At 35.2% G+C, this 26,553-nt stretch overlaps 1 protein-coding gene and 1 long non-coding RNA gene across 2 annotated transcripts; one reads left to right on the top strand and one right to left on the bottom strand.

Annotated features, from left to right (window-relative positions):
• Positions 1-3,415: 3,415 nt before the first annotated feature.
• Positions 3,416-16,616, top strand: LOC124100921 (coiled-coil domain-containing protein 110-like). Its single transcript, XM_046456569.1, has 7 exons — positions 3,416-3,425; positions 3,588-3,839; positions 11,533-11,588; positions 11,876-11,941; positions 13,216-13,326; positions 14,119-16,246; positions 16,567-16,616. The coding sequence occupies exons 1-7, from the start codon at positions 3,416-3,418 to the stop codon at positions 16,614-16,616; spliced, it is 2,673 nt and encodes an 890-aa protein (XP_046312525.1).
• Positions 16,617-22,241: 5,625 nt separating this feature from the next.
• On the bottom strand, positions 22,242-24,933 carry LOC124100917 (uncharacterized). The gene is made up of 2 exons (XR_006854468.2): positions 23,966-24,933; positions 22,242-23,092 (listed from the first exon to the last, which is right to left on the bottom strand). It is a non-coding gene; the product is annotated as an uncharacterized LOC124100917 (long non-coding RNA).
• Positions 24,934-26,553: the final 1,620 nt, after the last annotated feature.

Here is a 26,553-nt window from a genome sequence, read left to right as displayed (position 1 = left end):
AATAACAGGAAACACTAATCCATACAAAATATATAAATAAATGAACAAAGTAAAAGCTGGTGATAAGGGGAATCTTTACGTAGTGTAAAGTATTTCTCTACAAAATACTTATTAATTACAAAGGGAAACAAAAGTAACTTTACCAGAGAATTTTAGCAGGTACCACCTTAGTAAAGCCAATTAATGAACATCATCACTGAGACAAATCACAAATTAGACAACACATTCTCCTGTTATCTCTTTAAAAGACATCCTTTTTTCTGATATTTGACCTAGGATAGTTGAATCTCTTTAAATAAGAAAGAACCACAGGAAAATAAAATTTCAACAATGGTATGGAATCTCAATCTAGTCTGTGGGCCTTCCTTAACTACTGTCTGTACCCGCTGAAGTAGGAGCCTTCACATGGATTGTACTCATTCTCACAACAACTGGTCTCCTATGCTATGGATAGGTAAACTGAGGCTCAAAGAGGCCAAGTTATTAAGTCACTGTTACCCACTGAATTCAGAATAGAGGGAATTTCAAGTATAAGTTGTGACCGGTGGCAAGAGCTTTAAGTGGTCATGAATAATCAGATGAGACTTTCTCCACTTTTCACAAATGCTGTAAAATGCCCCCCAAAGAGCTGGACCCACCACTCATTCCCATTTTTTAGAAACATGTTAATTCTCTGTACCAATTCCAGATTCTCTTTTCAAATAACAGGGTTACCAAATTCTGTGGTTCATGTGAGGCCCTTAACAAGGGGTGTTTTCTGAAGTGTGCCATTCTTGTGGTAGGCATTTTCATTATTTAAAACATTTTTCTGAATTTATTATAACTTTGATGAATGTTTAATATACTAATTACAATAATTTTCTGACAAATTAATTGGGTGTTGTTCTAATTGAAAATAACATGATTTCATTTCCAAAAGAGAAATGAGTTTGATCACCAAGAGGCCTGTTGACCTAACACCTAAAAAAAACTGTCCGGCTTACTAACAAGTCCCTTTTATGATGAACTAATTGAGAAGTATCTTAAACTTAAATAAGTCTCTATTGAAATAAGTGCACTAATTTTGCAAGAACTATCATCATCTGTTTTTTTCCTGTTTTTTTTTTTTTTTTTTCCTGGTATGACTGAGCCTTCTTATTTAAATCCACACATACTTTCTATGTAATAATCAACATTCACTTGTCATCTGTTTTAGTCGGTTTTTTCTCTGCTGAGACCAAAAGACCAGACTAGAACAATTAGGGGAAAAAAGTTTATTTTAGGGCTCATAGATCTCAGGGCTCAGGTGAGGCAGAACATCATGGCAGAAGAGTGTGGTAGAGGATAGCAGCTCAGGACAAAGCAACCTGAGGAAGTAGAGAACTCCACTCACCAAGAACAAAATATATACCCCAAAGGCATGCCCCCAGGGACTCTCCTCTTCCAGCCACAGCCCACCTAAATACAGTTACCACCCAGTTAATCCCTATCAGGGTATTAAAGCACTGATTAGATTAAGACTCTCATAACTCAACCATTTCATCTGTCAACTTTCTTGCATAGTCTCACACATGAGCTTTTGGAGGATACCTAATATCCAAACCATAACACCTTCATAATCCACAAATATTACATAAGTTGGAGTTATTACAGAATATTAAGTTATGCTATTTATTATATTACTAGAAGTTAATACATAGTATTGCATAAAATATAATAATTCATTATAGAAATTTCATTAGCATACAATTTAAATTTTTTTAATGTAATGGCTTTCTTTTCTTTATTTAGCTTTTTATTGGTGCTTTATAGGTGTACATTAGGATGGGATTTCTTGTTACGCATTCATACATGCATGCCATATAATCTGGCCAATATCACTCCCCAACACTTCCCCCACCTCCCCTTCTTCCACTCCCTGCTGCCTCTCCTCTACTGATCTCCCTTTGATTTTCATGATGTTCCTAACCCACAACTTTTATTTTTTCTTTTTTCCTCCCTAGCTTCCACTTAGGAGAGAAAACATGCAACCCTTGACCTTTTGAGTTTGGCTCATTTTACTTAACATAAAGGTTCCAGTTCCATCCATTTTCCGACAACTGACATAATTTCTTTTCTTTTTTTTTTTTTTTGCTTTCTTAAGTAAGATTTTTATTTTAGAATACATCATTTTAAATTTTCTTTTAGAATAAATGTAGATTTATAGAAAAGCATGAAGATTGTACAGAGCTCTCAGCTTCCCCTATTATGAACATCTTATTGTTGTTGTTTTGGTACTAGAGATTGAACCCAGGGGCAATCTAAGCCACATGCAGGTGCTTTTTACTTTTTTTTTTTTAATCAAAGTGTGAAATATGATATATCAAGAACTATGTAATGTTTTGAACAACCAACAATAAAAAAAAAGAAAAATCCCTAACACACACACACACACACACAAAATAATTTCATTTTTATTTATGGCTGAATAAAACTCCATTGTGCATATATGCCACATTTTCTTTATCCATTCATCCATGATGGACACCTAGATTAGTTCCATAGATTGGTTATTGTGAATTGTGCTGCTATAAACATGGGAATGTAAAGACTTTAATCTACATTCTCTTTTCAAAATAATGCAATTTATTTAGAGTAGTGATTTAACAGACACATTAAAGTTCTCAAAATTATAATGTATTAAAATTGTCTACAATACCATAAATTATCAAATCTAAGAGTAATATTTTCTTCTAAGAAACAAGAAATTAGAGCAAATGAACATTGAAACTATCATAAAATTTCATTTCTATTGAAGCAAGCCATATGTTAATTATATAACAAATTATTATATCATAGTGACTTTAAATTCTTTAAGACTGTGATTTAAAATTTGAACTTTCAGTGACTATATTCTATGTGTAATGGTTGATATTGCAAAATAAATATTATATACTAATTTAAATGCTGCTCAAATCCCTAAATGCTGAGACCACACTGATGGGTGGGTTGAAATAAGAGGAATAAAACGATAAGACAATGAAATGGCGTGGCAGAAGCAAAAAAAAAAAAAGGTGAACAGCTGTCCCCAAATGTCCCCCTTTCGTCATACAGCTTTGGTCCAACAGGTGCTATCTTAAGTCAGCATATGATCAAAACCAAGTGCTGTTCAGCAGGAAGGATGCGGGAGAAAACTCCCAAGTGGGATTGTACCCTGGATTTGGGAAAGAGGAGCAAAGGGGGGGTCCTTCCCACCTCGCAGGTGTCCTGGGCACTGCTGGGTGGGAAAGTGTCTGAAGGGCCAGAGCAAAACCCACTTGCGCTCAAGGCAAAGGGGTGGGGGTGGGGCGCCGCCTCCCGGTCACCCAGTTACTAGGCAACGGGATGCCCCAGCGTGAAGCCACTGAGGGGAATGCGTGGGGCTAGGCAGTTGGTGGAGAGATCTTGAGCAGCAGAAATGAGCCCCGGTAAGAACGGGGCCAGGGGGCTGCTCCTCTAGGGGGACCCTGGGAAGTGGAGGGTAAAGTAGAGCGCAGCTGGGTCGCTTCACCCCTAAGCCGCAGGCATTTCCCGGGTCGTTTGGAGCGCGGATCTTCTTAACTAGCCGCTCATCCCCTGCTCTGCCCCAGAAAAGCACCCACTTCCCTCCCCTCTGCCGCTGCGTGGCGGCAGCGCGCCATCCGGTGGCCGCAGGGGGCATGGACCACCTGGCTGGGGCTCCTGGTCGGCTCCACTCCTCCCAAAGGAACCAAAGACCTTGCTGGGTTCTGTTACAGAAAAGCACACTGAGGAAGAGGACGCGGTCGACTCCGTTCTCCTTTCAGCGTCCAAAATCCTAAATGCCTCCGAGGGGTTAAAGGAAATTGGTGGCAGTGAAACAGGTAAAATCTTCCAGGCCAAGTTGCGCCTATGGCAATGATGCTACATCTGTACTGCATACAGACAACCCGCACATTGCTTAAGTCCACTGGCCCGACGGATGCACTTAGTAACTATTATGATACTAACGATAGCCACATGCCACTCTAACCACGTAAATGTATCCATTCATTCGATCCTCACAACAGTCCTATGAAACAGGTACTATTCATTATCCCCACTTTACAAAGAGGTTAACTAACTCCCCAAGGTCACACAGGTAGCAACGGATAGGGTCAGAATTCAGCAGGTTGTCTCTAGAATACAGGTCTTAACCAACACTCTACTATACTTCATCTTTAGATGGCAAGTATTGAGGTTTTTGGACAGACACTAAAAAGATACTTCTTTTCTAAGAAAACTACTTTTCACAGTAAATATTTGTGGACTACAGATTATTGTACAGGGAGGATGTTTGAAAAAAACCAAGTGGCTACAGTTTTCAAACTTTGCATGAACCGGGAATAAGGTTGTGTAAATATCCAGGTAAGGAACCGGAGGACACTGAAGCTGGAGTCTCATTTCCTTGAGAGAAGCCCTCAGTGATTATGCGCCTGTGGCTAGTGTTCAGGGGGACATGCCAGGGAAGGAGCAGATTACTTGAGCAGAGACAGTACCTAGACAGACTAACAAAGTGAGGACCCAGTTGCTGATAACCCATGTGCATCATATAGATATCCAGAAGCAGAAAAGTGTTCAAATAGAAGCTTGAAATGGGAACGAGATTTCTGCAATTTCACAAATCCAGAGCCTTCACAAATGCCTCGGCAAGGTCCCTGAAAGAAGAGGCCAGAACAGCCGCACCTCAGTAGACGAAAGACAACTGGATACTCAGTCACCACCAAAATGAGAAACATCAAGTGGAGGCCAGCAGGACCAGTCTCCTCTCTGCTCTTTGGCCCACCCTCCTCCATCCATGAGACTCTGGCTTCCTTGGAGAACTGTGAGGGGTAAAAGGGACAGGAGAGAAAGAGTCCTCCTCCCAAAAAAACTTAAACATTAAACTGGCCCAGTATTTTACCTCCAAGAGAGTACTTAAGATTGAAGAGATGGGGATACTTCAATTTGGCAAGACTATGTGCTGTCTAGGGCGCTGGAGAAAGATGCCAATATTTATAGAAAATGAAGTTACTTATAAAATAACACAAATACTTGTTTACAAGTTACAGTCTCTCTTGCGAGAGCATAGTGTTTACAAGTGCAGGATATAGCACAGGACAGGTACTCAGTAAATGCTAGATATATCAAATCAGGTACTGCCAAGGATGGCTGGATTTGCTACAACTGAAGGCACATTAGGAGGTGTGACTTTGGACCCTCTTTCTGTATTGTCTACACTTCACTGTCACCAAGTGATCCATTCTGATTACTAACCAACAAAATATTTACTTGATTTGCCTAAATAGTGCTAATTATTCATGCAAATAAGAACAATGAGTTCACATAATTAGCCTTTGATTCATTGAAATGAGTATATAAAGAGATACTCTGGAACTTCAGGATGACCAACATTTTTTTTTTTTCTAGGACCTCTGTCCTACCCAAGTCTTCATTCATTTTGTTTGTCTGCCAAACAATATTTCTGAGCACTGCTGTGTATCCAGGGCTGTTCTATCTATTGGGATCCAAGAGTAAACACCATATGTAAGACCCCTGCCCATATGAAGCTTACCTCCTAGTCGGGGGAACAGACAGACACAGGATATTGTGTGCAAGATGGCAGTAAATCTTATGGAGAAAAGTAAGGCAGAGAAGGAGGTGTGGAGCATGTGCAATGTCAGAGGTGGGTGGGGAATGTGCAATTTTAAGTAGGGCAGGTGATAGGAGAAAACACCTCTCAGCGGGTCACATCTGATGGAGGTCTAGAGGAGGTGAAGAAGCAATCACTGCAGAGTTTTAGGGAAAGAGCCAGCAACGGCCATATCCTGAGTCCAGAGAATGTCAAGACCATGTGTTGTCCAGGGCGCTGGAGAAAGATTGAGCTTTATTGAGCATTGACGACATATCGTGTACTGGATATAAAGGCTCTACCAATAAACTTGCCTAGAGTTATCCCCTCACCTTGTTTGTGGCAAAGCCAGGACTCAAATCCAGGCAACCCAACTCCATCGTTCATCTCTCTCACAGTTGTACAGAATGTGCCACAACTCATGGGCCTCCTACAACAAGTACTTGAATCATCGTAGCAAACCTAGTATTTGAACCTGAGAGTTACAAATCTTTGAAGCTGAGAGTCATTGCCATGTTTCATTTTTAAAACTCGTTTGCTTCCCTTACTTGGTTGGCCAGAGGTATGGCCCTAATACCTCCCACAAACACTCAATATGACATAACTTTCTGCAGCTTTTTAATAAATCCCTTAATGTTCACATTATATCTCAAGTCACTCCACTGATCTTTTCTTTTTTTTTTTTTAACTTTTGACACTTAAATATGAGATAGCTAGAGAATTTAAGTTGAATATAATATGAATTTTTCTTGCATAGTCCATAGACCATAAGCTTCTTGAGGGATGGGACCTATCTTCCACCTCATCTAAATGCCTCCTAATACCATATGTTCAACAGGAACTTAAGAGGAACATGTGATTATGTGCTATGATAATGTCTATCTGGTTCTTTGATAGTGTCTGTGTTGCTCTTTATTTCTGAATTTTAAATTGCCTTTCCTTTGGGAATAAGTAGCAGCCAAAGACTCATCAGAAAAACAAAGAGTATTTTAATAGCTTTAAAAATAGGTGAATCCAACTTTCAGCCTACTCTCTGCCTGTAGTGATCATCTGGACATTGCTAGAGAAAAACACTCATTTTTGAGTCATAACTTGAATCTAAAAGGAGCGTTCAGTGCTATTTGGCAAACTCACTTTATTGCCCCCAACAAATTCTTTTTCAAACCTCTCTCTTCCAAGATAGTCATTGCACTCCTCTTGTTCTCAAATCCCCAATTCCTCTTTCCACCACCTCGCAACTCATAACACAGTCCTTTGCTATGTGAGGAAAGTAGAAGCAGTAAGACCAAAACTCGCTCACCCTCCACCTTCACTTTGCTTACCTACCTCCGTCGTTACCCATATGCTCCACCTTCCCCCAGCTTCAATGAAAGAATTGTACCTACTTAAATCAAAGACTGATTCATCAGGATCCCATCTCTTCTGGAATTCTAAAGTACTTAGCTGAATTAAGTTGCTGAATAATGAACCACTAAAACAAGAAACAACACCACACACACACACACACACACACAAAAGCTGAATCATGAAGTTATAAAAATCCTTCTAGACTTCCAGTGAGAGATTTTAGAGTGAAGAAAGATGACAGATCTTCCTTCCTTAGTGCCAAATGAAATGAACTAAAAAGTGCTAGAAAACGAGCAAAAATTTCACTAGCAGCACCTGAAGAAGGAAGGGGGCACTCCCTTAGGTCACAAGATCAGAAAGTGGAGGCCAAAATTAAAAACAGAAGGTCCAGGCAAGCCAAACCATTTCCTGGCTCTTGATTCTGCCCGATTTGTAGAAGCAATAAAGCAAGTCAAAATCCTGAGAATACTCTTGAACATCCCCAACCCATTTGTGAATGAAAAAAAGAGAAAACACCTGTACCTTTCTGTAGGTTAGGATTCATATGTGTAGAGTGTAGCAACTTCTGGAAACAGATGGGTACACACTTGGAGATTGGTTAACAAACAGGAATTTACTGTAAGAAATGCAGAGGTTCTGGGTGGTTCTGCCACTAGCCCATGGAATGGCTTTGTGGGGATTTTAAAGAGGCCCATCCTCTTCTGAGTGGATGCACACCCAACCCAAGTGCTGGTTAGTTGAGTAGAAAGAGCATAGGATGATTTGAGCCCCACACAGCCTTTTGGCCAGGAACCCTTGTCCAGTAAACAATCCTACATGGCAACCCCAGGTCCAGGGCTCTGAATTGAGAGAATTGAGAGAATGAGCCAAGTCAGGAGAGTATTTCCTCAAGGAAGGTGCATCCTACCACTAAATTTCTAACCAAAGTCTCAGGGAATACCACCAAAAGTATCACCAAAGAGACCAAATCCTCCAACAAAGCCTGTCAATACTGTTCCGAAAGATTTTTCCTTTTGCAGACAGCTACACCCAATTTTTACCCTGGCCCTGAATCTATAGCTCAGAGGGATAGACTAATGGGGGCTCATGGAAGGATGTAAAAAAAATAAAAATAAAATAAAAATCTAAAATACTACTCAAAACGCAGAAATTCTGAACAGAATTGTCAAGGTCAAGTTAAACATGAGCCATATGACAAGAAGCAGCATGGTAACTATGTAATTGTACTGTGGCCAAAAAATGAAGAGATGGAAGATAGAAAATATAGAGAGAAGCAATGTATAAACCCCATTGTGTTTTCTTAAGAATCTTTTCTTTACTATATCACTTCACTGAGGTGAAGTTTCTTTTGAAGTTTCTTTTGAGTCTATAGGTTTCTTTTGAACCCTTATTTCTTCCTTGGTTTTAGCAAAAGGAATCCTATATTTAGCTTTGAACTTGTAAGTTCTTCTAATAGAAGAGGGCAGGTATTGCTGCAGGAAGGAGATGTAATTTTGAACAGCAACACCATTAAGAATAAAGAGGAAGGCTAAAATTATTTCCAAGAATAATATCCTATCTTTGGTATTTAAATAGTTTTATGAGTATTATGGTTACAGAACAGAATGTAAACATCATGAAACTTCACTATGAAAATAACACAAACAGCAAATATCATGAAAAGTGGAGGTAGATGTGGAAGGAATTATAATGCTAGCTTTCTCATTTTTCTTGGGAGGAAGTAAATCAACACTGATTCACAATAGAAATATATGTTTTAAAAACATGATGATTCTGACCTCTTATTCTTCTTCATGATATATTTTCTCTTTCTTTCTTTCTTTGAAACATTTTTCTTAACTGACACATAGTAATTATTTGTTTATGAGGTACAGTGTGGCATTTCAATGTATATATATATATATATATATATATATATATATATATATATGTGTGTGTGTGTGTGTGTATATATATATATATATATATATATATATATATATATATATATATATATAATGTGTAATGATTACCTCAGGGTGATTGGCATATCCATCACTTCAGTAGCATGTGTAATATGACCCCAGAGCCCAATGAAGGATAAGTACCCAAAATTTACAATGTTAGTTTTGGGTGGTGGAATTCCAGATAATATCTTCTTTTTGATTTGCATGACCTATTTGAATTCATTAGAAGAAGATATCTGAGTGAATAAAAAACTTTGAGATGCCTTCCTGCCTCCATCCCAGCCTTACTTCAGTTTGTTTGTTTGTTTGTTTCTTTCTTTTTCTTTTTCTTTTCTTTTTTTTGTCATTTTATTCCCAGTTAGATGCAAAGCTAAGCAACATCCTGGTAAACACACTGGCCCTCTCTGTCTTTGACTGAGGTGGCATTCTGCAATTGGTCATACACATCTCCAGGCTCCCAGCCAGTTTTGCCCTATCAGTGATGAAGGCCAAGTGACAAAGGAGTTGGCAACCAGTTTCTACAATACCTAGCAGACTACCAATCCAAAAGAGGCCTCTTAATTAGGCACAGTGGTACATGCCCATAATCCCAGAGGCTCAGGAGGCTTAGGCAAGAGGATCACAGGTTTGAAGCCAGCCTCAGCAACTTAGCAAGATTGTAAGCAACCTAGTGGGACCCTGTCTCAAAATAAAAAGGGCCAGGGATATAAATCAGTGGTTAATGACTCTGGGTACAAATCCATGATACAAAAAAAAAAAAAAGAAGAAGAAGAAGAAGAAGAAAAAAAACTCTTTCAAAGCCCTTATGTAAGGGCAGAACTTGTTGGGCTAGAATTAGCCTAGAAGACCGTTCAATCTTAACTCTCATTTCATTCAGTTTTTTTTTTCACTTCTTTAATTTAAAAAAGAATTAACGCAAGTTGCCTAACATATGAACAAAGAGGGATATATGTAAGGAAATTTGCACATATCACATAGTCTCTCCCCTGTTGCATATCTATAACCTATCTTCCAGGAAATGTTGGGTATGTGATAACTATTCTCTATCGTCAAGAGAAGCTTGAGCACTTTTGTCCACTCTGTGTTGGTATTGGAAGCACCAAGGAAAAGAGAACTCAAACACTGGATACAACTACATTTGAGTCACAAAGCAAAGACAGGTGCAAGATAATTTTCTGCAGTAGCTACTGAACTCAAATGGCCAGTAGGTCACCGTTGGTAACCAATGTAGGACAACTGGTCTGCACACACCCCTCCTGTGCTGTAGCAGAATGCCCCACTTCAGGGAGATGGTAGTGTATTGGTCAGGGTTGGTCAGTTTTCATAAAATGCACACACTTGAGTCTCACCCAAGGCCCATGTGGATAGTGGAATTTGGGTTTCCTCTATGTGTTGTGGGCTGGCTGCAAAATACAGTTAAGAAAAGAAGGTGGTGAAAAAAACCACATGACACTGAAAGTAATTTTGAAAAGCAAGGGCAGGATGGCTCTTTGACCTTAAGGGTTGGGCTACCACACTGGAAAGAGAGAGTGCTTTATTATATGGGGCAAACTTCAAAGGTTTTTCTATAGAATGTTCTTCTGCCAAATAAGCTAGGCAGTGGGCTGTCCATCTCCAAATGGGTTACGCCCAACTCTGGAGCTACAAGATGGGTCTCCCTAGCCAAGGGAAGGCAGAGGTCAGTGCATTGAGCAATCCATTAACTGGGAGGAGCCACAAAATAGCTTGCAATGCCAAACCCATGAAGATGTTCAAATAGCTCAGGGGAGGCCCTCCACACTTGAGCAGAACAAAGAAATACACATTGAGGCTAAAATGGGGAAATGTGTCAGGAGCTGTGGTGTATGCCTGTAATCCCATTGACTCCAAAGGTTAAGGCAGAAGGATCACAAGTTCAAGGCCAGGCTTAAGCACTTTAGGGAGACTCTCAGCAACGGATCAAAGCTGTCTCAAAATAAAAAAATTAAAAAGAACGGGGTATGTAACTCAGTGGTAAAGCATCCCTAGTTTCAATTCCCAAATAAATAAGTAAAATGGGGGAAAAATATTTCCACACAAGGTGATAAGTTTAACATAAACTGTGAGCACTCTGTTCATAAGGAAGTTCTTACGTGGCTGAGAGGGGACCAAAGGACTATGCACATTGAATTGCCTTTCCTAACAGAAGGAACATGTGGATCTTTCTAGTGCTTTGCTTAATAACAAGGCTCACAGTATGTTGTTAATCCAACCTGTTCTGCATTAAAAGGGGGAAAAAGTCACATTACAATTTTATTAAACTGAGAACTAATACAGTATCCTGCCAAGTCTCCCATGATATGAGGATTATTAGTTTGTTTTTTCACAAAAGAAATGTAGTCTGTATCTCAGAATCAAGGATATTTGAGCTTTTAAGATTTTTCAAGTTAGGTGCCGCAAAGTACTGGTTTATTATAAAAGTAAAACCATAATACTCAAGTGGGTATTTTAAGTCAAAAGAAAATTACTTCTTAAATTTGTGATTACCATAATGTCAATGTTAAATATTCTCATTATCTCATTGTCTTCCTATCCAAGAAAGTTATTTGCTATTTTTATTTATTGAGAAATAAAATTTAAAAATTAAACCACATTTTTTTCAAATTTACTTCTCAGAATATGGCTGCATATCAGAATCTGAAAACCAACTCCAACCACAGTCAGCACTGAAAGTGAGTCTATTTCATTTTATTAGCTCCAAAATCCTATGCAAAGGCTGATCTTGTCCGGAATAAATATTTCCCAAATGCTTGTTGGTTCTTCCACTTTGTCTTCACAAAAATCTTTATGAAAGAGCTCTGTAGAGTCAGCAAAATGACTAAGAATTTGAATCACCTGACTCTCATATGATGCTTTCTGATAATGGTAACATTAGGGGATATAAAAATCAGAACAATCCAAGATTATGTTTAGCAGCCTAAAAATATTCAATTTAATACTTTGTTTAATTTCATTATAGGTCCTTCAGCATCAGTTAGAATCATTTCAGGCTCTGCGAATACAGACTTTGCAGAATGTTAGCATGGTATGGTTCTTTTCATCTCTCTATAGGATACATTGTGACTTAACATTTATCTTCCCATCTCCTAACTACAACTACTTAGCCAGTGGATAAACTGATGTAGAATTTAACATATCAGAAGCCATGACATAGTTCAAGCTCAAAATTGTTTTGAGGAAACTATATTCTCTCTTTTATACTTATTATTTGGATATAAGGCAAAAAGAAAAAGCATTAGCTGAGTTCTAAAGTGCTATTTATACACAGTCAACAAATAGGGACCCTCACTGAAAGGTTTAAAATATAAGTCAAACTGGCTTAGTGGGGGAAACATACTCTATTACCTCAAGTAACCAAAAATCCTAGAAATAGCTCACTTCAAGATGGCTTCATGTATATGATCAAGATTCATGAGGTTGGGGTTGTGGCTCAGTGGTAGAGCACTTGCCTACCATGCATGAGGCACTGGGTTTGATTCTCAGAACCACATAAAAAGAATATATTGAATCTATCTACAGCTAAAAATATTTTTTAAAAAAATTCATGTTATCAGGAACAAGTCTCACTCCATATCTTGCTTTCCAGGAGTGAATTCTCAGACTTGATATGGTAACAAAGGGATGCTAGGAGCTCTGAGACTTTATTCTTCCAGATCAGAGTGGAAAAGAGAAGAAAGCCATGCTTGTTCTCTCCCTTAACGGCTTAAACACCCAGTGTTCTTGTGCTAAGAGGAACTGCAGGGAAATAGAAGAGAAGACAAACTCTTCTGCAGAGTGATAGAATGTTCTGTTCTGTTCTGATGACAGAGATCAAAGATCTCATATTTACTAAATAATGTAAAAAAATCAAACACCTAAAATTATTTTAATATAGTTCATAAAATGTTACTGGTTCACTAAGTTATCTTTCTGATTTTGTTATTAAGAAAGATAAAAATTAGAACAATCCAATTTAATTTAATTTTCTTAAAGCCTCCTTTAATGATACATATTTACAATAAAGTAAGCACACTTAATTTTATATTCTCTGTGATGGAAAGAATTTTTATGTATAGAAAATGAAAAAATATGGGCTGGGGCTGGGGCTCAGTGGTAGAGCGCTCGCCTAGTATGCACGAGGCACTGGGTTCCATCCTCAGCACCACATAAATATAAAATAAAGACATTGTATCCACCTAAAACTTAAAAATAAATATTTTTTAAATGTAAAAATATTTTTCAATTGTAATATCTATTATTCCTATACATTTATAAGTTTATGAATCTGAAATTCTAACATTCTCAATTTATCTTTTACAGGTACAGTCTGAAATCAGTGAGATACTGAACAAAAGTATTATTGAAGTAGAAACCCCACAATTTGGCTCAGAAAAAAATCTAGCATTCAGTACACACACTGAAAAGAATTCGGTATGTTATTTATACAGATCATTCCTACATTCAGGTGCTTCAAAATGTTACTACTACTAGTTTACCTTCAGCTTTACATTCTCCCCCTCTTCACAGGAAGAACTGACTGTCAGAGACGAAAATAAGGAAGTTTCTATCCTGAAGACCTTAAAAGACGTACGTTTACTTCTCTACTTCTGCAGTTTCCTATTCCTTTTGGAGTCTGTGAGGGATGTTTGAGTTAGTCCAGATACTGAAAGATTTCCAAGTAAATTCAAATACAAGGCAGTTTGTATAGCCTCTCCATACACTTAGGATTGACCCAGTCTGAACTCCCTAGAGCAACAGCTAATCAGGGTGACCCTCACTGTGTCCATACTGATTTGAAATCACATTTTTTTCAGGATAGTTATAACTCTAAAATGACCTAAAACTAGGAATGCAAGCAGGAGTGGAAATATTTGCTTTCCTGAAACTCTCCCTTGACCTATCTATGACCTTCTCCACCTATTTTTGATGTTCTGTTGATGGATGTTAAATTTCTATTTCTGAAATTGAGGGGTTAGTCCATGTATCTCATCCCCTCAGGAAATAAGTGCAAATTCTAAACAAATTGAGGAGATCAGAATCACAGGTTAAATGTTGTTAAATTTTCTGGAAAATAAACCATACCTGTTAGGCTTTTTTGCTGTATAAAAGTAGATACCATGTTTATTTTGGTTATATAAATAAATCATCCACAAATTATTATCTTAATTTCTTGATCATATGGCAAATGACAGTACATTTATAGTGTGCTTTTATTGTCAACAGCCTATAGAGAAGCCAGAAGAAATCTTGTCTATGGAAAAAATTCATCATTTTGAGGATTCCATGATTCGTCCTTCAATGGATGAAAAATTCAGTAGCAATAATGTTAACAGTCTCTCTCAAAGTATAAATATTCCATCCCAGATGCAGTTCAAGGACATATTAACTCTTGAGAACTTGAGAACTCCAACAGATAATTCAGCTTCAAACATCATAATTATGAACCCTTCAGAAAATTCTGACATATTGAAGAATTATAATAATCAGTACAGTTTTCTACCTAAAATATCTCAAAATGTGATATCTCAAGCAGATACAAGTATTCTGGATAAATCCAAAATGGACATGCCTTTTCTGAAGCATGGGTTTTGTGAAAATTTGGATGATATTTGCTACTCGATTAAGCAAATGAAGGAAGAGCTTCAAAAGTCACATGATAGGGAACTGGCACTTACAAGTGAACTTCAAACCTTAAAAACCAACCCAAATATTCAAAGAAATGGGAACTATGACCTGTTCCCCATTCACAAGGAAAAAATTGACTTCACTAAGGAGGAAAGCATAGAAAGTAACTTAAATGAAGATATAAAATCAAAGAGAATTTCAGAATTAGAGGCATTAGTAAGCAAGTTACTCCCACTCAGGGAAACAGTGTCAAAATTCCATGTGAATTTTTGTAGGAAATGTAAAAAATTATCTAAGAGTGAAATACACAGGGGAAAAAATAATGAGAAAAACAATAAAGACATTCCTATCAACGGCAAGACTATTACAGATTTAAAATTCCATTCCCGAGTTCCAAGACATACACTATCATTCCTTGACCAAACAAAACATGAAATAAAAGACAAAGAAGGGAAACCATTTATAGTAAAACACGGATCAGTAGTAGCTGAAAATGAGAAAACATCTAAAGTCAATTCTGTCACTGAGCAGTGTGTTGCAAAAATTCAGTACTTACAGAATTACCTAAAAGAATCTATGCAGATACAGAAAAAAGTATCAGAACTGGAAAACGAAAATCTAACCCTGAAGACCAAAATAAAGCCTCTAGTCTTTACCACACAATCTCTGATACAGAAAATTGAAAGCCACGAAAAGCAACTGAAGAATTTGGTTGAAGAAAAAAACACTATTCAGTCCAAGTTAATTAAAGCAGAAGACGACAGCAAAGAATGTCTTAAAGAATTTAAGAAAATAATTAGCAAATATAATGTTCTCCAAGGCCAAAACAAAGTGCTTGAGGAAAAAAATAGTCAGCTTGCTTTGGAGAAGCAACAAATGTTGGATGCATTTGATCAGCTAAAAAGTAAGGAACATAAAATTCAGAACGATATGGCCCTTGTCACTAGTGAAAATAATAGAATGAGTATAGAAATGGAAGCAATGAAAACAAATATTCTCTTGATACATGATGAAAAAGACATTCTGGAGAAAAAAACATACCAGCTCCTCCAAGACAAAAGTTCACTTGAAAATGAGCTAAAAGAAAACCAGCTGGAGATCCTGCAGCTAAAAGAGAAGGAAAGACTGGCAAAAAATGAGCAAGAGTCGCTTCTTCAAATCTTAGAAACGATTAAAAATGAAAAACTGAACCTTGAAACAATATTACAAGATGCTACTACTGCTCGACAAATGATGGAAAGAAAAATTGAGACTCTTCAAACTTACCAAAATGCTTCAGAAGAGAGTTTTCTGAAAGAAATTAAAAATGCAAAATCAGAAGCAAATATTTATAAAAACAGCTTGTCAGAAATCAGCAAGGAATGCGAAATGTTATCAAAAATGGTAGTGGAAATTAAGACAGATAATCAAATTCTGAAAGAAGAACTAAAGAAACATAGTCAAGAAAATATGAATTTTGAAAACAGCCTCAGTCGACTTACTGAAGACAAAATGCTTTTAGAAAACTATGTAAGAAGTATAGAAAATGAAAGGAACACCTTGGAATTTGAGATGCGGAATCTTCAGCAAGAATATTTGAGTTTAAGTGATAAAATTTCTAGTCAGCATCATGACCTAACAAAAATGACTCACATTTCAAGACGAGAGAAATTCCATTTTGACAACTATAATACTTATGAAGACACTTCTAATCCTAGGAGTAGGCCTTTAGCTCATGATTTGAAAGGTATGTATGTTGTGGTAGATTAGTAGAGACGTGTCAAGAGTCTTGTAGCCTATTGGGCACTAACCAGAATACAGAAATAAGAAGGAAATTTAAGATGAATACCATTTAGGTTATGAATAACATTCATAACCAATTTACTATATAATGGAATTATTGGGGGATTTTGTGTTTTAAATGAAATTCATATTTTATTTATATTACTCATATACATTGAATATGCAAAAAGAATCTTTGGGCAGGGAGCAAGAGTTTTAAAATTATTATTCTGAAGTATTTAAGCATTCCCATTTAAAAAAAATAAATACTCTTTTTTTTCCCAGGAATTCCAAGTAAACTGTATCAAATGTTTCCATCCAAAATATGTAAATAAATTTCCAAAACTCAATGTTTCCAATACTTTTGTCCAAGTACTTTTTCCCACAGCATAGGATTATAATTACCTTTTAATTGATTAAACTAGTTTTTAAAATCAGAATTTGTCAAGAACTGTGAATAAACTGAGATTTTACCCAATTAGTAAGCAAATGTTAGCCTGCCACAATTTTATGGAATCTAGTAAAAGACATGAAACTCCTGGATCAGAGATAAAGAAAAGGTTTGTTATAATGATAGCAGTAGATAGAGTATTGACATTTTTGCATCATTTCTCCAAGGCTTAATTCCTGAAGAGAACTACAAAGTGGGCTGCATTATAGGAGAGAAACCCTGAGTTTATGAAAGCCAAATATTTTATAGTGTGCAGTAAGCATGACTGCTCTTTGCTCTAGATGGAAACACTATTTTATTGAGAGTAAGATTCCTAACTTGTCTCCAAAGGAAATACAAGCTGTAGCTTCCAAAGCTATGAGCAGAACTGTCCTTTGCTCCAGAGGACAGCACTCATTATTCTTGTCTATAAGCTATACAATTCCTTGTTGAATTTTGTCAAATGTTTTTTCTGCATGGTTTTCCCCCTTTAATTTATTAAAGGGTAAATTAAATTAATTTTGAAGTATTACATCAACCTTGCATTCCTGGATCAAGCCCCACTGGGTCACTTTATATTATTCTTTTAATGTATACTCCTGGATTTGTTTTGATAATATTAATCATTTTGTTAAGAATTTCTACTTCTGTATAGGATATTGGTTTGTTACATTATTTTTTGCAAGAATTATTGTGGAATTGGTATTATTGATAAGTAATATTATTTCTTCCTTATTACATAATAGAATTCACCAGAGGGTCTGGATTTTTCTAAATGCAATGGTTCCAAATTGCAAAATGAATTTTACTAATTGATATACAACTATTCAGGTTTTCTATTTCTCTTTATATTTTGAAAAATTGGACATTCTGAAGAATTTGTACATTCAAATTCTTAAGTGTAGTGGCATGAAGCTGTTAGTAATAGTCCATATGTTTTTAATTTCCAGAGGACCTGTGACAATATACTCTTAATTTCTGACACAGATAATTTGGGGTTCTCCTTTTTTTTAATTTCTTTTTCCTTTATCAGTCTTGCTAGAGCTATATCAATGTCATCGCTCTTTTTTGGATACCAGCTTCTTGTTTCATTAACTTTTTTCTCTGTTGATTTTTTTATTCCATTGATTTCTGTTCCTCATTTAACCATTTCCTTCCTTCTGCTTATTTTGGTATTAATTTGTTCTTTCTTTAGTTTCTTAAGGTGGAAGATTAGGTATGTGGTTTGAAACCCTCGTCTTTATCTACTCTGTACATTTAAAGCTATAACTTTCAAGCACCACTTTAGCTGCACCACACTCATGTTTTTTCACTTAGTTCAAAATATTTCCTCTTTTATTAGTTATTGTTTGATCTAGCTGAATATTTAGAAGCAACTTGCTTAATTTCAAATATTTGGAGATTTTCAGATATCTTACTGTTACTGATGCAGAAATTATGTATGATCACAGAGCATACTACACATAATTTGGTTGTTTTGATTCGGGAAGACTTATTTTATTGCCCAGAATATGGTCTATCCTGGTTAATGTAAACTTGAGAAGAATGTATATTCTGCTATTATTGAATGGAGTGTTCTATAAATGTAACTCAGTAGAGGTGGTTCCAGTGTTGAAAAAATCTGCATCTTTACTGCTCTTCTGTCTACTTGTTCAATTACTGATAGAGAAATAGGAAAATGGGTTTTCTCATTCTATCAGTTTTTGTTTCATGTGTTTTAAAGTCCTTGATGTGTGCATGCACATTTAGCACTATTCTATCTTATTGGTGAACTGTTCCCTTTATTATGAAATAACCCTCTTTATCCCTGATGATACTCCTTGTTCCAAAATCTTTGACTGATACTACTCTAGTCCCGCTAGTTGTTGTTAGTGTTTACATAGCATTATATGTTTTTCTATCCTTTTATTTTGTAATGCTGAATTGGAAGGAAAAATTTTTAATAATCAAACAGTATATACCATCAAAAATTGACTACTAAACCCTGAAAGTCAAATGTAAAATCAAATAACTGAGAAAAGAACTAATGATGAGCAGTATACCCTTTTAAACACAGAACTAAGATTAAAGAATAGTAAGAATTATAATTACAAAGTAGTATATCATTTAAAAAACATTGGCAAAATAGAACAAAGCAAATATAAGTGAACAGTTAGGTACACCCTTTTACTTTTATTTAACCTGTCTTTTGTCTATTGTGTTTACTGCCACATCTCAGTGCCCAGAAACATGCCTGGAACTTTTGTTAAATAAATAATAAATGAAAAAGCTGCCACTGTGCTAGAGAGTATCCGATAAAGCTTGGATATTCACTTGGTAGGAATGTTATGAAGACTTTTACGCATCAAGAAGTTTAAATGAGACAACATTTTAGGTCTTTTCCTAACGGAAGTGTAATGACCCCACATTTCTTTGTGAAGATTTTTATGGTTTTCTGGCTATTTCCCATAGGCTTCTAACCAGTGTCCTTAATAAGATATGGGACAGCACAAACTGGCAAAAGACCTTTCCAGTCAACTTGTGCTCTATACTTGATCTCCTAGAAGTAAATACTCTCCACCTTACTCTATTCTCTAATTCTGATAAAGCCTGCACAGTGAATATCATACATTTAAGAATTATCATTCTTTCTATGGAGAACTGGTAAACTAGGGTACAAAATGGAATCATAAATTGATGGAAAGCAGACAGAATGCCTGGTTTTGTTTTTGTTGGTTGTGCTATGTTGGACAATATACTTGACATCTGTTTCCAATGAAGATTAAATAATAAATATAAACAATATGTAATCATATGGGGTGGTGTCATGACACAAGGCTAAACCAGTCAGGATCACTCCAGGTGAACTGAGCTGGCACACAGAGAGAGAGAAATACCTTTTCCTTTGGGTTCTGGGATGGCTCCTCTGACCCAGCTCCCACAAAGGAGGCAAGGTAGGCAAGAAAAAGAAAGAGCACAACTGGAACCTGGTTTTATTGGGGATAAGCCATTCAAATGAGGCAAGGGGTAGGATTACAAAGGAACAGGTGAGTGCAACTCAACCCACCAGGTGACACCTACTCCTGGAGCCATGCCTCATTATCTCAGTGGAGATAAAGCCCAAGTTATTGCAGGACTTAAGGACTTAAGGGCATGTATTTCCAGAGCAGCTCCCAACAAGATAGTACTTGACACTATTATAATAAACATTCTATAAGCATTTTTGTATTTTAAATAAGTTAATATTTTTAAATCAATTATAACTAATAAAATTCAAATTAGCAAATACAACTTATTTACAAAAACTACTTGATGGATGGATTCTCCCTGTGACCTACCTGCACGGCCAGTGAACAGTTGAACAGCTCTGAAACATGAGCCATGAGCAGATTGAAAATATAGTGAGAATAAAAAAATAGAAATAAAGAAAAAAAAGGCAAAGACATGAAAAATAGATGTAGTGGGCCAGTTGGTGAGAGAGTCCTAAAGGAATCTTAAGCAACAAGAGCAGGGGCTCCGTGTGTTAATTTTATAGGTCTTAAACATCAAAGGGATTCACTGTGAAAAGGCTTCTTGAGGTGAATAGGAAGATGTTGTGAGCAAAACAGTTTAATTGGAGTTTATCAGTTTGCACTCATCTACTTCTGGGCTGCCAGGATTAGAATTCAAGGCTTTTGAACTAGTAAATTCCATGACAAACACTGAATTCTATCAACAGGAGTTATTTACAACTGGGCGTTTGCCTCCTTGCCAAAGGATTCCCAAGAGAGGAATCTCACTGTCCAAGGTTACATAGTTAAAAGTCCCAGCTCCCAAAAATGGATAATAATGATTAGTCTTTTAAAAAAATGTGTGTGTGTTGTATAGCCAGGGAAATATTTTTAATTTGGTCTTTGTGATAATTCTTCTAGGTAGATTATGAGCAAAGAGTCTCCAGAGGTTAAGTAATTTGCTTCAATATACATAGCTAGTAATAGGTTGAACCTGGTTTATTATTCTTAATGTATGCTGCATACACTTTAATATAAAAAGAACAAAAAAGTCTCTAAAGACTTTAAATAAGTCTCTAAAATCTCCAAAGAAACAGGATAAGATTTCCAGAAATGGGTTATGTCACTGCTTAACTTTTTCTCTAGTCCCCTTAGAAGTGTCTTGACACTCTCATTTCTTTTGAATTAAGTTTTTCTTCCATGATCAAATTAACATCCACAATCTTTGTTTAGATTCTGAGCCTTGAACAAATACAATTAGATGATATGTAGCAGAAATTAATGGCTGTCTAAGCAAGATTTTTCTTCCCTTTTTCACTGTTGGTGGACACAGAATATTCAAGTCACATAGGCTTCTTTTGGGAAAGCAGATACCTTGATGTCGAAGTCTTCAAGAGATAGGATGCCAGTGACTCTTACCTGCTCATCCCTGAGTTCTGAACAATAAAGCTGCTTCACGGGAAACTATTTCATGCTGTATCTTTTTATTTCCAAAGCTTAAAAAAAAATGAACTTGTAAGAAAACAATCAGCAAGGTGCACTCCTGGCACATGCCTATAATCCCAGTGATTCTGAAGGCTGAGGAAGAAGGATTGCAAGTTCAGGACCAGCCTGAGCAACTTTGTAAGGCACTAAGAAATTTAGTGAGACCCTGTCTCAAAAATGAAATATTTACAAAAAGGGGTGGGGACTTGGCTCAGTGATTAAGCACCCTTGCTTTCAATCCCTAAAAACAACGGGCATCCTTGTTTGCACCCCTTTAATTGAATGCGTGTTCCTCTCCTGAGTCCCAAAAATCTTAATTTGTTTACATGTTTTATGATTCCTGTTACTGGTTTCTGCATCTACTTTTCTGAAAATCAATACAGTGATGTAGACCCTAGATGAAGTCTGCCACTGTCATACTATTAATCATACTTTTCAGTAAGGTTATGAGTGTTCCCATCTATGAATATATTATGTAAACCATGCATTGCTTTAAAAAGACACACTTTTAATAAAAATTAATTGCAGTTAACAAAAGATAGAGTTAAAATGGGCAATTACATAGATATTCATAAAGTCTACATATATAAGCTACAATCTCAAAAGAATATATAAAACTCAGTAATATTTATCAATATAGAACTATAAATTTGATTCAGTTATGTGCTGAAAAACTAATAAAGCCATTTCTATTTGGAAGACATAGGTCACCTTTGAATCAAATTATACCCATGATAATATTTTTAAGACATCCATTGCCCACTAATTAATTATAAAGCATGAATTTTTTAAAAAAAATTAAAAATAGCAAAAATTCTTTAAACTATCTTTACCCTTTCAAAAACCTTAACATAGTTCTCTCCGATGGAAAACAATGGGACACAAAGGAAAAAAGTCCTAAAACCTCTCCAGTCCAATTTTCAGCTCTGAAGAGCCTAGACTGGTAGGGGAACAAATACTCAAAAAGCATCATTGGTCAAAAATAACTTCCCTAATACATTTTAAGTTTCCTTTTCAAAATACAAACATCACTACCTCTTTCCCCATTGAATTGAAGACTATTAGAGACCACACTATAAATAACAGTAATATATTTAATCATATTTAAAGCACATTTTTAAAAGAGAGAGGGCAGATTAAGGAGAAGAAAGAACTTGGGAACTAAAGCATTGGAGTGATCTATCTGGATGCTCTAAGAGGCAGCTTTACAGGAACGTGAGAGAATACCAAAAACAAATCCATCTTACAAATTATAAGAATGAATCCATGCATTCCCCCTCTCCCCTTCAACTTATCTTGGAGCTGCCACTGGCTAAGTAATCTGATGTTCTACCTAAGTTACAAATAGAAGATATGACACCATGAGTTGAAACATGTCTCACTATAATGTATACATATATAAATTGTGCAATATAAATGGATCTAATATGTTTCTTTGTTTAGAGTGTTAATGGTAGGCTATGACAGTTGGATAACTATCAGTACAGTTTTTCAACACTCTGAGAAAAAGAAGCAAGTTAAGAATTTGTGGTGTACAGTCTACTCCTCCAGCCTTCTCTGTTCCTGTCCTCAACTGTGAAATTTTAAGGTTCCAAGTAATAGACTATATTTAAAGATTTTATAACATTTTTCAGCATTATACTCTGCTTAGGAACACAAATCTAAAACATAAGTCAGAAATCGCATGTTAAATTATTAGCAAAAACTATTTATTAAGTAGTAGTACTAAAATCAGGAAGAATATTGGAGTTGGAGGTTAAATTTCTTTTCAAGGCTATCTGTTCCACACACTTTGCATTTTGCATTTTTTCAAATAATTAGCTCTTGATGACAAGTTACTGGTAGTAAGGATTTAGAAAGTTACGTGTCTTGCAGTTGCTAATAGGACTGTAATGAAGCAGTCTTGTAGTTCTTCATATTGAGTGCCCTAAAATTGAATAAAGGCACATTTAATTTTAGACATGCAGATAATATATCCACATTTTCTATAAAATTTTTACATTAAAAATTTACACTGATATATTTGATGACATATGAATGATCCAGAAACAAAATTTGTCTCACAAACTTAGAAAACTTATCTTTTATTAAAGTCAGATAAATTTAGAAAACATAATTTAACAGGAGAAACAATTATGTAACAAATTTTAACTCTTATTGTCCAAAGGTTTATTCATTTTAAAATTCGGGGAAAAGAAGCTAAAACTAGATGTGGGATATTTGCAATAATGTAAAATCAGATTTCAATAAAGTCAAAGCAATTAAACAGACAAATATAAGTATTATAAGTACATAAGTATTATATATGCATTTTTAATCAACCAGAATATTTCCTGTTTGCAGAGAAGGTTATTTCAAAGCTAGGGGCAGAACTCTTAAGCCTCATTAGGATTCCTCACAATTAACAGGGCATGGTGGCACATGCTAGTAATCCCAGCCACTCAAAAAGCTGAGGCAGGAGGATCACATATTCAAGCGTAGCCTCAGCAGTTTAGTAAGGCTCTAAGAAACTTAATGAGACCCTGTCTCAAAAAAGAAAAAGAAAAAACGATTCCTCACAAATGCTGAGAAATTCCCTTTAAGAAATGGCCAATGATAGTGTATACTGTTAAAGTACAAATATCAAGTAGTTTTAAATAACTAGAGATAAAGTGCTTTTTACAAGGGAAGACAGGTATATTGAAGGTGCTTAGATTTCTAAAGTCAAATTTTAATTTTTAAAAGTGTATACATAAATATTTTGAAGTCTAAAATTTGAAAATATTTTTTGACTCTTAGGCTAAATATAAGATATTCCTACCTTTTGACATTCAAACTCATTATACTTTCAATTGGTCTGCTTTTTGGTCCACTTGGGGGATGAAAAACCTTATCATCTTTTTTGGAAACCTCCTTTCCTGGTTTAAGCACATAAGGGTCAGTAGAATGTGATGGGTAAGGTTCAAATGTTCCTGCTTTCATTCCACCAGGCTACAAATAAAAATGAGTCCATTTAATGTGATTTTATAAAATACTTTTTAAAAATTAGGTTGTGAATAAGTTAATAGATACTTTTGTAATCTATGAAGTTAGTTTTACATTTAAAGAAGTTATCTTTTTGTTTAATTCAAATACCAGTAAAAGGTCTCGCTACCACCAATTCTATAAGGCTAAGATATTATATTCCAAAATTTCTCCATAAAAACAAAAAAAAAATTATAGTAAGGTACTATTCTCAGATGTTACCAAGCATTAATGTTAGTGAGTTTCATCAAGCTATTGCCTTGTTAGGGTGAGTCTATTACTGAGGAAATGAGACCCAGCATATATTTTGATAGAGAAGGGAATAGGAAGTCTGAAATTAACATGTGTGTGCTAACCAGCAGGCAGTGATGGGGTAGACAGCTCCCTCAAAAAATGAACAACACATAGAAATAGAAGGTGAGAGGAAAATGTGATCCACTTTATACTTTTCTTGTAGTCTAGAGTAAGACAAAGTGCATTTCTACCTATACAACAGACAAATATTTGCTTTCACTTTTTAAATGGATTTGACAGGATTTTTACCTATATATTTCATAATCATTAAGAAAATTCTAGTTATAATAATCCATTTAATTAAGCCAAAATACACATGCAAATTTAATTGATTTGAAAGACATGCTTATAGTTTTGTAAGTTTTCCAGACTGAGATGACATAGATTATTTTGAATAATAATAAGAAAACTTAAGGAAAGTAAAATAAATTAACTTGAAAATAAAATTTAAAAAATTTAAATGAATAAATTATAAATAGGAAAATATATATAGTAACTAAACCTACCAAATGGTTCTTTAAAGAATGAACTAAACATATGAAGCAATATTAGAAATAAAAATTTAAAAATAGGGTAAATCCATGCCTATGAGGAATATCAAAATATATAAAATAATATTTTGTAAACTTCTGTATTAATTTGAAACTTGATTTGAAATTTGAAATTTTGACTTAAATAATTTTTTAAGATCTTTTCATATAGTAATGTAAATTTTTCATATAGTAATATAGTAAATTTTTAAATTTGAAAACTTGATTTAAATAATTTTTTAAGAAAGTATAAATGATCAGAATTGACCAAGAAGAGATAGAAATCCTATAGAAAACAGATACAATGTAAGAACTGAGAAAGCTGACAAAGAGCAACCTCTGTACTTCCCCTGTGAATTCTGAGGAATGGAAATTGATGGTAATATTTAAACTGTTACAGAACATGACGTAAAGGAAGGAAATCTCCCCAAGTATTTTAAGATGCTAGCATCTACTTGTACCAAAATAAACAAGGCACTCGCACACACACAGTGCAGACTGAGAACTTACTTAGCATGGACCAGGCTCTGGGTTCGATACACAGCACCACATATAAACACACACACACATGTTGGCATTTCATAAAATAATGGCAAATTAAATATAGTACTATGTTTAAAGATTAATATATCACCAAATCAGATTCATTACAGAAATATATTTATAATATATATTATTCACCTTATAACTAGTAAAAAAGAGAAAAAAATGATGTAATATTATACCATTTGATAAAATTCAACATACATCTGATAAAATTGAATCTGATAAGGCTAGCAGAAAAAAAAATAAGGCACATTATTCTAATATCAATGGTAAAACAACAAATCCATTCTGAAAATGACACAAAACTTCACCAGAAAGGATTGATCAATTTATTCAATTTCTAAATAGCACAAGATAACATAATCAAAGTCAAAAGATCTAATAGAGTAGAAAAATTACTTTCACCACAAATGAAAAAAGGATATATCCTTACGGTATGAAAAGATCTTGAGTCAATATGGAAAGCACAAACACCCTTACAGAAAGTTCACAGGCAAATGAGCAGGCAACATCATGAACAACCCCAAAAATGGGAAGGATATATGTAAAAATACATTCTATTGTCATGTATAACTAAAAACCAATTTTTAAAAAAAGAAAATGAACAGGCAATTCACAGAAGGAAAAAGGACAAAGGAAAACTAAGGTTTATAATTTGTCAGAGCATTTTAAAATTTTTACTCTCACTGATTATAAATATCTATAGTAGGGAGGTAGTTCATTTTAATCACCATTTTAAAAACTAAAAAGATGACTTGGAAATTTTATGGTTTTGAAAAAACCCAGGGTTAAGGTCTTGAGAGCTACTTGGAAAACTCACTGTAAGTCCAAATATATTTGAAATGATTAGTAACTACTTTATTACAAGATCTTCATTACATACCTTAGCCATGTTTTTATATAATTTTGGAAAATTAGGCTTTCATGATTCTTGGCATCCATACAAAGAAAAGCTTATTATATTGATGAGTAATAAAACAATTTACAGCAAGAGGCTATTTATAATGCTTTTTTT

Source organism: Marmota monax, unplaced genomic scaffold (assembly GCF_021218885.2).
Source record: "Marmota monax isolate L192 unplaced genomic scaffold, Marmota_monax_Labrador192_F-V1.1 WCK01_AAM20220418_F8-fsc00943, whole genome shotgun sequence".
In the NCBI taxonomy this organism is placed as follows: Eukaryota; Metazoa; Chordata; class Mammalia; order Rodentia; family Sciuridae; genus Marmota; species Marmota monax.
This window is presented reverse-complemented; position numbering and strand designations above follow the sequence as displayed.